This window comes from Epinephelus moara, chromosome 8 (assembly GCF_006386435.1).
Source record: "Epinephelus moara isolate mb chromosome 8, YSFRI_EMoa_1.0, whole genome shotgun sequence".
Taxonomy (NCBI): Eukaryota; Metazoa; Chordata; class Actinopteri; order Perciformes; family Serranidae; genus Epinephelus; species Epinephelus moara.
The window spans coordinates 13,541,120-13,558,141 of record NC_065513.1 but is presented as its reverse complement, the minus strand read 5'-3'; the positions used below and the strand labels follow the sequence as shown (position 1 = coordinate 13,558,141).

Here is a 17,022-nt window from a genome sequence, read left to right as displayed (position 1 = left end):
ATTTTCAGTGCCACTAGTCATCAAAATGTAAGGTTTGAAACGGCTTTTTAATTTGTTTTCTTTCTGAGGAAATAGAGGAAATGCACAAGTTAATATGACCTGAACTGCTGAACCGGTGTACTGTTTATGGGTCCTCTGTTAAAGCTAAACATTCAGCCAAAAAATGAGCTCACAAAGTCACAAACATTTCACATTGATACAGTCACCTCTCTCAACAGTGTGTGTGATGAAACAACTCACATGGATTATTGGTATTGAAAAGTAATGGAAGTGGTTAGTAGCAAAGCTTTGTCAAAAATATTACCCTTTGTGCTGTTTGTCCTTTTCTTTCCATCTAATTTTGAGCTGAATTGGTAGGATTGAGGCAAAGACGGAAAAAAGAGCAAAGATAACCACAGTTCCATTCTTACACCCCTCACGAGTAAATTGGCTCTTTATCAAATTTAGGCTCCATCTATCAATACAAAGAACGCTATCGAAATTACTTTGTTGGCCACAAATCGTTGGCAATAGATTGAGTCTCTCTTGAAACAAGGCCATCATTTATCTGGTTCACATTTCCTCCTGAGGTGAAAGGGAGCAGGACACAATAAGACTTTTATTTGTTCCCTAGGTGATAGATGTAACCCCCGCGAACCTCTGATTACGAGATTACCACAAGTAAAATAAGAATCTATTAAACATTTAGACCTGTTGGTACTCCTTTGAGATTCTCTCTATTTCTATCAAATAGTGCTGTCAGGGGAGCTGGAGGCACGGGGAGTCTCCCAATACGAAGGAGATTTACACAGCTACAAAGTATTCTGGGCTATGCAAAGCTGTGTGGTTTGTCCCGGGAGGGTGATGCATGAAAGAGAAGTTAATTACTGTGAATACAAAGTACTTTTAAGATGTAATAAAACGGGCCACACGGAGAACTCTTCAGCTCCTGAAAAAGCTGCACACCCTGTGAGGTGAAAGGTGATAGAATAGCAGTGGTGAAGGTGAAGGTGGAGGCAGTGAAATGATAATAGAGTGGCAGGGCATTGTGGTTTGGTCTCCCCTCAGTTCCATACCGAGAGCTGGAATTATCAGACCAGCAGGTCTGGGCCTAATATCCTTTTGTGCTGGCAGCGTATTGCCGAGTGAAGATTGTGGATGGAAATAATCAGCCCTTTTAAAGGTCAGGGGAAGTTAAGCACACCCAAAGTAGACCATGACACATTCTAGCTGATAAGAAATAACTGTCTGCAGAAGGAAGAATAAGGAGAGTTCACCTTGTCCCATTTATGCTATCATGATTGCTCAACTGTCAGTCAAATATAATGGCATATATGCAGCCGATCCAACCACAACTATAGGAAACTCTTTGCTCCGGCTTACATACTTAAAGGCAAAGTGAGCAATGCATCGAAATATTATATGTGGTCACTATTGCTTGATAGCACTTCATGTAACAAAAAACGTCTGTGTAAATTGCATTGAATTAAACCTGCAGTTAAATTAGTTTCGGCCACTAAGGGCTGCAGGAAACACTGATATATTAACTGGTTTGAAGCATAAGATGTATAAATGTAATGGTAGAAGCCACTGTGACGTCACCCATTGGTTTGTGGACTCCCATTTAGGCATTTTTCCTATCAGCATTTTGGATTTTTGGAGCCAGAAGTGACCATATTTGGACGAGAGGGTGGAGCTGTCAAGGAGTGAGAGGTGGATCTAAATCATAGACTGTGGTGACGCATTACAGACAGCCTGTCACTCAAAGTGGTCCCTCCTTGAATTATGTATAATTCTAAGACTTAATTGGTGAGTAATTAAAAAAAAAATCACTCCCTGTACAGTTGTCATGTATGGGGAAATTAGTTATGGTAACCAAAACCATATTTTTGTACAAGGCTGTAAACATGTTTAATTCTGCTGTAAAGTCGGGGGTCTATGAGGATTGACTCGCTCCTGGAGTCAGCCTCAAGTGGCCATTAGAGAAACTGCAGTTTGTGGCATTTTCACATTGGCTTCATTTTTCTTTTCTTTTTTTAATAAGATTATATTTTAGGTTTTTGACTTTATTTCACATGACAGTACTTAAGCATGACAGGGAGGACAGAGGGGGGGGGGGGCGGCATGCAGCAAAGGGCCACAGGCTGGAACTGAACCTGCAGCTGCTGCGGCAAGGACCCTGCCCCCACACATGGGACGCCTGCTGTACCCTCTGCACCACTGGATGCTTCATTTTTCAGCCCTGGAGGTTGCTTCCTGGTATGAAGATGATATGACTAACACATCAGCAAACATTTGCCTATTTACACATCAAGCAGATTTACAGCAACATTAGCATTTAGTTAGATTTGTTCCTGGTCACCAGGATTTCAATTCACACTTCTTTAAGCTCTGTTTTTCATTCCCTCTAAGTTCTGAGATGAAAAAGTAACTCTACTGTACATTCATAAGGTAGTTTCTGATGTTACCTTTAACTTACAGTTGGTTTCAAGAGCTTTTCCCCCCCTGAAACACAGACATCTATGAAATTGTGTTGCAAATAACCCCCTGTAAAACAGCAAATTTTACTTTGGTTTTGAACCAAACAAGACTTTTTAGAGGTGCTGGTAGGTTGATTTAGTGACCGTTAGACTAACTTTGTCCTCCTGTTTCCAGTCTTTGTGCTGAGCTCAGCTAACCAGCTGCCGTTTATAGCCTCATATTTAATGGACCGGTATGAGAGTTATATAATTTTTTTTATATATATAAAGATGTAACTATTCATCAGAAAATGAACATTTGAAACTCAAAAATATTTGAACCAAAAATCAAACTATTCCTTTAATATAAAAATGCTGATTATAGCCATCTCATTCTGTTTACAGAGTTATTAAATTGTTTGTTTGACAAACATTGCTGTCACCAGAGTTTAGGCAGCGAAATAAGAGACAAATCATTTGGGACTAGTGACTTACAGCACTGTGGGCTATAGGAAGGTCACTCTTTGCCCTCCCTCTGGGCATCAGTCTTGAAAACAGAGTGACGGCTCCAGAGAGGCTGATAAGTAAATACAGTTTTAATGGGCTGTGAATGGCTGGTGGTAATCTGCGCAGGCAGGGAGTGGGCAAGGCACAGAGGGCGACAGGGCATTCTGCAGCAGTTATTATTAATGCTATCATAGATCAGATAGGCCAGGGGAGGGGAATGAAAGGTGGTGATGAATTTGGGCCTCCTGTCTACCAACTGACTGGAGGACAAGCTACTGAGGCTGGTTAAGGTCATGGATGAAGGATACCACCCAAAAGAAGACACAGGGGACGATTCATTATGTATAATATAGAGGATAGGATGGTATATTCACCTGGGACCTAGTGAAGGTCAGGAGGTGACAGTGGGAAAGTTCAAAAACACAGCCTGTAGTGTGTTCTTACTCACCCATATGGTATTCTTATTATCTGAATATCCCACAGACACATGATGTATATATAGACATTATATACCAACAATTGTTTGTCGTGTTCTTGAGAGAAAGTCTGTGCTCTTGCGGGAAACTAAACTGCCAACCACTTCAAAGTAAGAAATGATTATCTGTGTCTGAGAGTGGAAAGTGAGTTATGTTGTATGTTCATGTGTCTGACATTTCAGTCTTTGCTCTGTGTTCAAGGTATGAAAGCTTCCAGATCTTTTTCAAGTCATCAAAGACCTGAGACCTTTCCCCAGACATCAAAGTCTTACGACCTGTCCTTGGAGAGGTCTGTAGATCTGAAAGTCACATGTGTCAAGACACAGTCGCGTATACTTTTGCATCCTAAATATCTCTTCAAATAAACTGCTCTACCTGTTTTACAAAACTCCCACATTTCCAATGTGTCTTATCATCTTTGGGAAGGAGAAAGCTGGTGTGTGAGGTTTTTTTTTTACAGCAGCTAAGGAAATGGGCTTACCATGTGCAGGACTTAGAGGAGTCTGGCTACTTTTTTTAATGACCTACAGCTACAGACGATGTAACTCAAGCCGCTCAGGCTCTGTCTGGTGCTTTCTCTGATTTCCAGCTGTTGAACGGACCTCAGTGTAGCGTGGGCTTCAAGGGATTTGTCTGAGTGTCAGGCTATAGACGGGCTACTTTTGGACAGCTACCAGCCTTTGTGTGAGTGATGTTCCAGCCCACCATTACAGCGAGGGAAGTGACTGCTCTACACCAACACTTTTGTCCATCCCCCCAGCTCCACATCTAATGCTTTCTGCAGATGTACGAAAGTGGATTTGTTTCCACGATCAAATTGCACACATTTAGGAGGAAGCAAAAGCTCAGCTCCTTGAGGATAAAAATGGGATTTGGAGTCAACGAGAAAGGATGCCTTGAAATTAGGACAGAAGCAGTGGCTATGACTATGATTTCACGGCGACTAATCAGAGTAGTATCCACAGATTCTATCTGTTTAAACATAAACGGGTGATTTCCTCTCTGTTTGATAGGTGTTTGTTAGACATGACCTCTGCATACAGGGTGAAAGTATAGGTTCTGATACTTCTTTTCAGCTACAACTTGTTTTGCTGATGTACCTTAGTTTAGCTTGACAGCAGTCATAAACTGACTGAGCTTTAAATAGAGCCTAAAAGCCATATGCATTTCACTGAAATATTGAAAATCGGTGCTTTTGCTGTAAGCAGCATGTGGTGTACTTTTAGTCAGAGGATGCATTTATATGTTCATATAAAGTGCTATTACACTGTACACATACAGTTTCATTTCCAAAATGGTTAGCTTATTATTCGTTGCATTGTTGTGTGATTCATGTTTGATTAATAAACATTGCCTGCTTTTGTAAAATCATGCATCTCAAAACAGCATGAGCATCTTTCTCACAATCAAAGTACAAACCAAACCAATGTTAGGTCCTCGAGTGATCACAGCATGGCAGACAAGCAGAGCAATGAAACAAACACTCATGAAAAGAATTATTAGACTGGTGGGTGACTCATCTGATATTTCTGTATTTAGAGACCATGGATCTTTCTTTATCTTTTCCTTCACAACACCATCTGGCCTGCACGAAAAAAAAAGAAAAAAAAATCTGGCACACGGTTTAATCAATTACCAGATTACAGTAATGAACCACATTTTGTTTCATTTCTGGGCTGAAATGGTTTCAATTTTGAGGAATTCATCAGCAGCAACAATTATGTTACGCACTCACAACAAATTCATTTAAATTAAGAAACTGCAAACATGAACATGATCACTGTGTAGAGTCATGTTTGCAGTTGCAGCCTCAGACATAATAGCCATGGAGCAGAAATTATAATCATCAGGTAGGCTGCTAGAACATATAAGGAGGCTGCAATACACGTAATCAAGATGCATGCTGGGATAGGGCAGATCTTCCTGTAAGTGATATAGGTGGCCACCTGGAGCACCAACCTTAGACGAGGCGCCAAAATCCGCCTCCCGCCCCCAAAACACACACATAAACATACAATTTAAAAAACTGAACATAAGGGAAAAAAGATTCAAAGATATCTGATGCCAACAGTCAGTCTGTAGTGGTAGCACTGATGCAGTTCACCTTCATGTGTTCATCAGTGAGTGATCATCATAGACGGATCATGCTAAAGCACTGGTGGGTAGGGTGGAGCGGAGTGTTTGTGGAAAGTATTAATCCGCATTTCCACTGAACACTTTCGATATAGTCCCCTTAGAACCAGGACGTAACTCTTACCGACACTTTAACCCCACATCTGTTTTGCATTTCCATGTAAGTAGTTTGACATCCTATTTAACGTGACACAGGAAACAAGAGTGAGAGTCAGAGAAAATAAAAAAAGGTAGAAAAATAAATAAGACCTGGATGGAAAAAAGGAAAACAGACAGAGACAAATTTTGTAAATTTGCACATTATTCAGTAATTATTTACTATTATTGGTTGTTGGCAAAGTTATGTATTAGTGTTAGTGTTTCTCATTTGCTCTTGTTCTTATTTGCAATAAATAGCTACAAGATTATATATGTGGGGGTTTTTTTGGGTGGAGGGGCACCAGAGAAGGCTTGCCTAGGGCACTGAATGTGCTCGGTCCGGCACTGGACAGACCACATGTCTCTCATGGGTCTGAATAGGAATAAGTATGGGACATAAAATGAATGAATGAATGAATGAATGAATGGTGACCAAACGTGACAAAGAAACTAGGAACTCATTACAGATCTCACTGTAGCAACAGACTGCCTCTCTCTCAGGACAACATGGCGGAAGCAAGACGTCACCACTAACATGCTTTAATCACACTGGGCATTTTGTCCCTGTCGGTCACTTTAATTGCCGGTTTCTAATTGGATCTTTATGGTGCCCACAGTGTTAAGTGTCTATTGCCTTGTGTCCTCCACCTTCACACCTGAGCAGCTCTGTTCAGTTCACTTCCCATGCCACACGGGGTCACTAGTGCCTGCCGAGTGGCGCAATCATGCAACCAATCGGACATTTCTGATAACAACTTTTAAAGTCATTCCTTTTGACCACAGAGGGCAACGGTGACGGTGGGAAAGTGTAAGGCATTTAGGAAGGAGTGGTTATGACTTTGGTTAAACGCGTCCCATCTGAGGATGAACTGTACTGAGTGGAGATGCCTTTGGGTTGAATGTGAATTGGTCAGAAGTGTTTGATATAAATATTTATGTGTATTCTTAGCACTACCTGTGAAGAACGGTGTGTTGCTGGAGCGCCACACGCCTCCCGATGTGTGCCAGTGCCAGTTATTGTCACAGCTATAGGCTTTTTTCTCCTCTGCTCCTCTCGACGCGCATTGGACGGCTGTCAGTGCGTACAGGCTCCACTGAAACTGTAGCCTACTGCCCGTCTACATAAACATCGAAAGATGAAGGCTTGAAACCGGACTTTCGCACAAAATTTGAGCCACTTGGTGCCAAAGTGTAATTACAAGTGGCAGCTTGAGCATTTGGCTCCGGGATCAGAGCTCTGCGCGCTCTGCTGTGGCTGCTGCTGCTGCTGGAGTTGCGCTCAGGACTGCCTGGGTGTGGATGGAAGCTAATCTGCGTTGCAATGTGAACTTATTTACTTTTATATATAAGGCTATTTCATACACGATGCCGGCTGGGAGCTGCTTTTGCTCGTCCCCAAGTGTCGGACTTTACGCACTGCATGGTAGCCAACTTCTGGTGCCTGGTAATGCGGAGGATACAGAGCAGAGAAACTGACCAACTGAGGACGAGGGATTGACAACGTTTGCTGATTTTGGAGGAAACTGTTTCGGAGCTCATTGAGAGTCACTGTGATGATGAATCACAACAGACGTCTCACCCCGGGTTTACGCATTTTATCAGGCGTCTAAGCGTCTTTCTCTCCCCAAAATGCTTCAAGGAGTGATGCAAAGCTGCGCGCAAGTTCCCTCTCTTCAGTTCTTGAATTTTGCAGACAAAAACAAGTAGACAAGACACGAGTGAAAGGGCTTTCAGAATTGTTTTGCGCGCGCACTATGATTTTTTAGCGTTTGCAAATGACTGGATGAGGCATGACATTTTTACCAGAGAATATGCTTTTTCATTTTTTAATAACGATGCTGCAAGTAGGATTTTTTCCATTGAATTAAGCCAGTTCGGCTTCCATACAATTTTGTGGGGGATTCTTGTTTGCCTAACGGCTCAAAGAAACATGTTGCATATCCTTGCGCTTCAGTCAGCGGTGTTACTTTTTGGAGGTAAGCACAATGTCAGCCTATTTACCTAGCCCTCTGTTTCAACTGAATAAATGTGTGTTACTTACAAAGAATATGTAGCCAGACATAAAGAAGTTCAACAGAAACTGTAGCCAGAATACAGGACGAGTTCAAACCAGGTTTAAGGGACAAATCCTCCCTGAGACACAGGGGGACGCAGGGCAGTAACATCATTTGAGTCACTGCTGTGTGAGGGGTCTGAATATCTGAGTACATGTGCCACGCTGTGTAATTTTGCATGGCATCTAATTAAGTTATACTCTGTGACAACAATTAGAGTTCATAACTGTTCAGATATACATTATGTATGATGAAGAACCCCACTGCACCTGTGCAACATATCTAGAGCAGCTCTGGCCTTAAATAACATTTATCTCATGAATATTTCAATATGACAGGGATTCTCTTGTGCGGCTGAAGCATTGTGGCTTTATTACCTCTTGGCTTGTCAGGTTATTACATCAAAATTCATCTCAGAGGCCATCATTATTTCATGGGAAAAGTTACAGAGACCTGCAGTAGTGAGAGATCTTCATGGCTCACATCACAATATGACACAATTTGTGACAATGTTGTGGACGGATATTAGTATTATTTTTTTGCATAACTTTCTCTATCTATCCGACTTTTTGCTTAAGCGATGATAATGTAAATTTGCACATGACTTTGCATCAGTGGTTTAGTGTCACAAGGAAGAGAGCAGCTTTTACCTTGGCTGCCTTGCAGCCAGAATGTTCAGATCTGGGGGCAGCTGGTGGTCCGGCTAATGGATCCCTTCTGTCCTGTGGGGAAAGGGTTTAACCTAAAATGTTATTTGGACAATTTATTCTGTACACCATCCTGAATATTCTCTCTGGATAATACCTGTCCGTCTTTCTTATTAAACAGATAGAACTTTACACGTTATGTCTTTGAGTTTACAAAAAGATCTGTTAAGCATTGCAGCTGCAAATATTCAATTTAATATCAACTGCACCCAAAACATCTTTCTTATTCAGTGGCTGTGTTTGCCTTTTTTGCCCTGAGGCCAAGAATCATCATGTGATTGTATTCATAAAACCCACAGCCACTCATATGTCAGTTATGATCAAAATAAAAGGAACGCCTATGCTCATTTTCCTACAGAAACCAGAGGTCATGCATTTTCAGAGAGTCTGTGCTAAACACTCTCAAACTGCATCTGACATATCTATTGTGCACGTACACCTTGATTGTGCCTCTTCCTCGCAGCTCAGAGGATGACTCTGATTTGACAGCGCCTCTGTTATGAGTGCTGACTCACTGGCTTGAAGTGTACGGTAATGATGTTTGCCATATGCCAAGGCCTTCTCAGTATCCATACACAGTATGATCCTAATTGAGCATTGTGTGTCATAAAGCTGCAGGACACAGCTTCTCACTGTGAATAGTGATGAAAATTGATAACACACTCCAGGAAATGAGAGGATCAAATCCGTGCTCAAAAAATGCCTGCACAGCACAATGAAGCCATAATTAGGAAGAGGAACCTTCTGGTATTCTGGTGCGACTGTGACGATATCCTTTGTTTGGGAAGGCAGAATTTTTATCAGGGAAGGAGGACCTAAAATACTGCCTAAAAATCTGCTGAATAAAATGTCATTGTGATAAAGAGAAGATAAAGAATAAAGGTCTTTCTCTGTTTTCAGAGAGCTGGCCTTATTTCTCATATTTTATAAAGTCTGTCCTCTCTATTAATTGAAGCCGCAAGGTGTGTTCCAGTGAGACACCTCGCTGGGATTCCTGAGTGGAATATCCAATCTTCCCTCCCTTCGTCTTATCCTTGAGCTTAACAAGATCCAAAAGGGGATCAAGCAAGGATAGTCTTCAGTCTACATCTTTAAGTACTAAGCACACAGCCCATGCCGTCTTATGTCCCCGCAATGTGTCTGTCCTCATGCTTCTATATCCCCATCAAGGGATTGGGCTTGTCCTGTAGGTTTTTTTTAGGAACACCAACATTTTATCAACCCGGCAGAGATTCTTAGGCTCTTTCTCAGCGGAGAGTTTTTATCTGTAATTGTCCTCAGAAAGATCCACTGCTGTGGTCCTGTGCCCCAGTGCTGTGGCACACATCCAGATCCTCTTCTCTTTGCCCCTGGCAGTCCTTTAAGCCTTGCAACTCATGTCCTTGAGTGAGCAAGCACCAAGAAATGAGAGAGAGAGGTGACATGCTGCATGCACAGAAAAAGGGTTTGTTTTAAAAACTCGCCGGAGAAGAGAAGTATGACTCAAATCAATGGGCCGAAAGTTGTTTGTGTGTGAGATAGTGTGAGTTCAGTCTGAAATCTCAGCGGTGCAAAAACATGTTAACTTCCAGCTGAGGGAGCGCACAATGCTGATAGACTGTCCTCATGCTTTGAAAATTGTTGTAGATTGTTTTTCCTGTCATATGCGTCTCTTTGGTTTAGGTTGAATTGGATGGTTTTTGTTGAATTTGAAATGATCGCCTGTCAACCACAAGGCCTGATTTCATCAATTTTCATTTTGACTGTGCTCCTCGTCATAATGCACTGGAAGGATACGTTGAGAATCTCATTGAGAACTACTAATCCTAAATCCTGTTTCAAACCTTTAACAGCTCATCAATTATACTTGTATAAGAAGCATATGGTCATTAAGATTTAAATGAGTCTCTGTCCTAAGTAAGCTTCCACTGGATGAAGACATGTAGTGTCATTTTGCTGGTTTGCTGGCGTTAGCTCGGTTATGGTGTTTATTCACGGATCAAAGAACAAGAGCAGAACAGAAGAAATCCTTGGCTTGGTGGTATTCTTATCAAGGCTACGCTTTGAGAACACTGTGGTGCACTTTTTAGATTTCTGAGGGAGGACACTGATAAAAAGAGGCAGATTTTTCCCCTTCTCTCAAATCCAATTTTGGCGTGGCTTGGTTGTTTTCGCAGTTCTCTTCATGGAGAGAGAAAGGAAAAGAAAATCACAGTAGCAGCACGACGTAAGCTGGGTTTGGACTTCTTTGCTGTGTAATTGCCAACCATCACAAATGTTTTATACACTTGGTTTGTGTGTCAAACTGTGCACCTTTGTTTGTTTAATGACCGTTTTATGAAACACACTGAGTAGGTGGACTCTCATTTAAATCCCTTGTACGGCTCTTTCATGCTCATTATACTTAAAGTGTGTGTGGGAGGCATATATTGTAGCTTTCCAATCACTGAGTCAAAAAAGGGTTTTTGCCCCCATAAATTCACATATCATCAGTGTAATGTCCTATAATATTCCCAGAAAGCACATCTGCCCCGTGTTAATTGGCTCTCTATAACTGCCATGATCTCACATTCAATTTAATCAAATTTCACGATTAGGGAAGGTGAATGGAGGAAATCTGTGTAAAAGCTTTAAAGGGAGGGGTTGTGAATGTGTGTGTGTGCCCGAAGAGGGGGGGGTCATTGTAATAATTGACAAACATGCTGATGCAGTGTTTGTACCTTTTCTCATCAGTGGATAGTTGTGTCTGAATAGAGGACTTCCCCCTCATAAATCTGTTTGGGGAGTTCACAGCCAGACTGTGTGCTCCGGTCGCGCTGCGTCGACTAGGTGTGGTGCAACAGAGGGAAAACACCAGAGACCAGCAGTGCGTGCCAGACTGCACGCTGTCTCAAACTCATGCTTGAATGTGAATTTACAGTTTATCATGAACTCGGGCTGCATTGGCAATTTTAATTTAGAGTTACTAGGTATCAGATTTAGGACTCATAATGGAGAAAATCTGCGTGGCAGAAGAAAGTTAAAACAAGGCTAAGAGTCTGAAGCTGTGCGAGCAATTCTCTATGGTGGCATGCTGATGCTAAAAAGTCCAGTGTGTAGGATTTTGGGTGATATATTGGCAGAAACAAAATCTAATGTAATAAATATATGCTCTTTAGCGTATAATCACCAAAAAAATAAGAATTGCTGTGTTTGTTACCTTAGAATCATCCGTTTATATCAACACAAGGAGCGGGTCATTGTCCATGGAGTCCGTCATGTTTCTACAGTAGTTCAGAACATACAACCCATACACTGTCTCTAGATAGGGTCATTTGAGTCTGCGTGTTTTTGCGTTTGCCATTGCAGTTAGCAGCCCATCAGCAATGAGCCAAACAGTGTCAGAAAAACACAGATTTTAAATGTGAAACGGCTTTATTCAGTGTTTTTACTGGTTTAAATCACCAGTCTGTTTGTTCTGGACAAGAATAAACCTCTGCGGATAATTTGACTCCTGGTAAAAACTTCCTGAATGTCTGGATCGCAAGTTATAAGCAATGAACCAAACAGCTTTAGAGAAACACTGACTTGTAACATGAAACTGCTTTATTCAGTGTTTTCCCTGGTTTTAATGACCTGGTCCATTTATTTTGGAGAGAAGGAGACCTCTGGATATTTTGGCTCCTGGTAAAAACGTTCTGAACGGTGAACACTGAAGAATTCATAACTGGGTGTTAACACTTGGCACATGATTTCAGCTTGTTGCAATCTGCAGTCCTCACAGCCACATACCACTAAATCCCACACACTGGTCCTTTAACAGGTGATGCTTGCCGCGTTCAACATCTAAGCTCAGCATGTGTTAGTTGTGTCTAATTAGCACCAAACATAAAGTACAACTGAAGCTGATGGGAATGTCATTAGTTTGCAGACACTGGGTCATGAACCAAAGTATTGGTCAAATTAAACTTTTGACCTGATGGTGGTGCTATTTAAAAAGTCATGGGACCGCCAATATTTAAACAATTAATTGTCTGGGCACCACAACATGTACCAAATTGAATGTCAATCCATGCAGTAGTTGTTAAGACATTTCACTCAAAACGGCAAATTTCAACCTCATTGTTGGACTAGAGGAAAGATCAGGATCACCAAAGACGATGGGAATAATCCTCTGGGGACTGTGAATGTCTGTATAACATTTTGTGCAAATCTATCAATTTGTGTTGACATATTTTACTGGATTAGTGGAAACTTTGATGTACTTGTGGTGCAATATAAAGATATAGAGGATCATAAAAGCGTCAGGGTTCATCCACTGGGAGCCATGAATGCCTGGACCAAAGCACCATTGCTATCCTTATAAGTCCTACTGCTTGCATGGCTAAAATTCTTACTGAAAAGTTACTAAACAGATCACGTGAAAGAAATAGTTTTAACAGAATTAAGAGACTCTTCTTTTACTTTGCATACTGATTAAAAGAAATAATACTCTGTTAAAAAATTGTGATTCTGTTCCCGTACTTGACAGCTTAGATTAAAGACACTGGAATGCAGTTTGTTAATTATGGTTTAAGCTCATAAAGGGGACCTATTATGCTCAATTTCAGGTTCATACTTGTATTTTGGTTTTCTACTAGAATATATGTACCAGCTTTAACATTGAAAAAACACCTTATTTTCCTCACACTGTCTGTGCTGGAACACCTGAGGTGAATGCCCTCTGTCTGAAAGGCTCTGTTTTAGTGCCTGTTTCTTCAAGGCTGCGGCCTGAAAAAGCCTAGTCCGCTTTGACTGGTCAGCATATGCGGGTCTTCTGGATTGACCATGCTGTGTACGTCTCTGCATCATCATTGCAGCTGGTGAATGATTGGAACGGAGTATAGCAGCACTTCCTACTGTGAAAAAACACCAATAAAAGTTTGTAGACCAAGATGTGGACATGTTCCAGCAAGAATATGATATGAAATCAGGAAGATATTAACAACATTGGCAGCCAATATAACATGTTTCTCTGACGTTAGCATATAGCAGTTGCTACACTATACATATATATATATATATATATATATATATATATATATGTATATATATATATATACATATATATATAACGCAGAAAATAATGAAAAGCACAATAGATCCCCTTTAAACATGCCGAGATTTTTTTCTTTAGTTTGCTCAGATGGCCTTAATACAAACTCTGCTACATGATAACAATAAAGAACTAGTTTTCCCATACACACTTACACACTGTTCAGATGTCTCAACAGTGTCAAGATATGATGCTTTATTGTCTGCAGAAAATGTTCCTTAAAACGACTCCATGCATTTACTGTTTATATATTGTCGCCTGACCTCTTTCTTTACTGTAAATGTTTGTGCTGCTATTTTTAACAGCTGAGCATTTTCATTCTGCACGAAAGAGGACAGAGAAAATATATTTGCACTGTTTATTGTAATGTGGAAGCTATTAAATCACGGGATATTCAAAAGACCAAAACAAAACACCAGAGTGAGAGCTGATTATGTTTTTATTACTTCAATACATTAATAAAGCGTCATTAGCCTGGGAGCTTTCTCCAGAAACAAAAAACTTCTAAGACAGCATCCCACGGTATAAGATATTAATGTAATATATCCTGCGTTGAGGCTCAAACAATAGGAATACACATAATTACTTTTACAGTGTAGGTTTGGGTTGTCTTTGCAAGCACAGATATGAATAGAAGAAAAAAATAATATCAACATTTGTGCTAAATTAAAAAATCAACATAGTAAAATCACACAGTCTGTGGAGAATTAATTGTATCACAGGTATGTTTTCTGTTTTTCCAGATAGTCATAGCACAGCTTTTTATGTGCTGTTCCTTAGCTGTCTCTTGCTTCCTTCCTGTCAGTGGAGATGCATCCATAACTCCAATTGGTTATGCATTTTTGATTTGAGTAATCACAGGCAGGTGGCTGGACAAAAGGCTGTCACTACATCCGAGTGAGTGGAGCACTTGGTTGTGTGCGGAGCTGTCACTGTCTATCAGAGGCATCAGAGCTTAATGCATTAGAGGCAATGATCTGACAGGTACATATTGTCAAGGCCCATTGACTTCTTTGTGGTGTGGCTGATTGATTGTCGAGATTATGTTAAAATGGGAGTCGTGTGCCTCTTTGTGATTCAGAGTGGTGTGCTCATGCAGTAGAATGCCGAACAGCAGCCTTAAAACTACCATTGAATTTTAATTTTTAAATATATTAGTTTTATCCCTTGAGCAGTCCATTCTGTTTGTGAATAATCACTATTGTCTGCTGCAGCTGGAACACGACCGGGGAGTTTGTTGTGCCCTCTCATCTGTGACAGCAAACCAGTGTACAGCCGCATGAGGAATGACTTATGGTAGATGGAAAGGTGTCTCTGACACAGCACATTTTATAATTTGAAACAAAGAGCATTAATCTAATGTAAAAGTCTTTTGGGTGTAAAGAGAAATCACTGTATGTAATCAACATATTTATTATCAGTAAAGCAGCTCTAGGCTTTACATCAGCGTGACATTCACAGATTACAATTTCAGCTCCGTGGTGGCTCACTTTGACTGAGGACTGTTTCTGTTCAAGATAATATCGTCATTATTATCTGAATCATCAGACACATAGTTGTGCTTATCTCTTGTTTTTACTATTAACAGCAGTGGCTTACAGTTGCTTTATTAGTATTCATTAATTCTTCTGTTATAATACTGCAGTACAGAATATGAGACAGCTGCCATCCAAGCAAATCACTTCAGATAGACTCAAGTAAAACTTGTATTAATGTTAAAAGGTAATTTCATCCATCAGCATCACATATAGCCCTCATTACATATTGTATTTTTTTAAATGTTACATGACGAGATAACTTAAGAGTTCTTTGTGATTAGTTTACATGGCCTGCTGCAATGCAGTAATCTTCAGTAGAACCAAAGTGATAAATCGTCTGGTCCAACATACTGGTCAATATGAGCTTATTGCAATGTAGGCCAAAAAATAATAAAGTAAAAATAAAAATAAGAATGTCACAATTATGTACTTTGTCCATCAAAGAGCACAGATATATTTTCAGCTATAAAATGTCCAACAGTATTTATCTGGGTCATTATTTTTTTGAATCTGCATGGATTGGTTTTTTTAGTCACTAGAGGGCAGCATAGCAAGCTGTAAATACAACACTGACATATTTTCAGCCTATAGAGTTAAAGTAATACACCCACAAATTGACCCATTTTATCAGTTAGTCATCTTGAGCTGCATGCCTCAGTGGAAAACGGCAAACATATTGATTTATTAAATGATTTGGGACCACGTTTAACAACAGAAAAACTATATCTCACACAACTCGTGCAGTATAAACAGCTACAGTTTACAGTTTCTCTAAAAAAGTGAGAGAAAAAAAGAGAACAGTTTAGTTCAGTTTATATAGTAAAGTTTTAGCAGCTGAAACTTGGTCCCTCATCACTCAGTAAATCAATAATACTTTTTCTTCATGAATTCAAAGTAACACGACATGATTTTCATTTTGTGGGTTCAGTCCTACTTTAATATGGCAAACTTGTTAGCAAACAGTTGCCTCCTATCCAGCAGACACGGAGAAACATTAGCATTTATTTGAATTCGTATATCAGGCCACCAGCAAATTCTCCTTTTAGCTGTGTTGGTCTCCACAAACTCCTGCAGGAAATAGCTGCCTTTTTTGCTGCTAAATGCTCTACAATGTCCATTAGCCAGACGCCAGCTTTGTCTGTCTGTTGTTTTGTGCTGAGCAGGTTGTGAGCAGAGGGTTTGTCAGAAGCTTTTCTGGAAAACAGCTGGACGTGACCTCAAACAGGGTTGGTGAGAGCTGTGAGAGTGAATCAAAAGTTGTGGGCTGTAAAACCAAAATGAGCTTAAGATGCTAAAATGCTCTGAGGGGAGCAGAGTCAAACTGGTTTGTCACCATGAGTGACCGCTTACACATTACCCATAATCACCATTCATTGTGCAAGGTATACAATGCAGGATTTTCCTTAAAAACAATGTACAGACTTGGAAAAGTAATCCCTCTCAATCATTACTTATGACCCACTAGAAGGGAGTGGCACTGTATTTTCTGCAGAGACTCTGCCCTCTGCCTGTATACTCTTATTGTCTTCTTATTTTCTGTGCTCGGGACATTTGTGGATGTGTACCCCTGCAGTGCTCAGGGGAGGTGGGGATTTTTAAAAAGGTAGTGACCAGATGCCAAACTGTAAGTAGCAGGCATCTACGCACTGAAATCCCCCACAAATATAGCGAGGCGAAACATCAAACAAGAGTGAATTTGAGTTTGGCTTTTATTTTCACTTTTGTTGGAAAACAGTAACTACCAATCCTCTATAGTATACCTTTGATATAGAAATATTGTGTTAATGTAAAAAGGAAATCAATATTGACCTATCCAGTGCAAGTGTTTCATTTGGATATATGTAGGCTGCATCTGTCAATATACATTCAAATAAGACCAAGTGGGGTGAAAGAAAGTTAAAATCCCTTTCAAATGTGTGGGGCTGATAATGAGCTGTTGTTCTCTCTGATGTTTCTTTGCTGCTTTGATTTTTAAAGC

At 40.4% G+C, this 17,022-nt stretch overlaps 1 protein-coding gene across 1 annotated transcript in view; it reads left to right on the top strand.

Moving 5' to 3' along the window:
* The first annotated feature begins 6,885 nt into the window (after positions 1 to 6,885).
* si:dkeyp-14d3.1 (transmembrane protein 132C) overlaps positions 6,886 to 17,022 on the top strand; it is a 180,523-nt gene continuing 170,386 nt past the window's right edge. Inside the window, exon 1 of the mRNA XM_050052166.1 lies at positions 6,886 to 7,668. Within this exon, the coding sequence (XP_049908123.1) occupies positions 7,476 to 7,668 (193 nt within the window). The 5' untranslated portion in view covers positions 6,886 to 7,475. The remainder of the gene's footprint in view (positions 7,669 to 17,022) is intronic.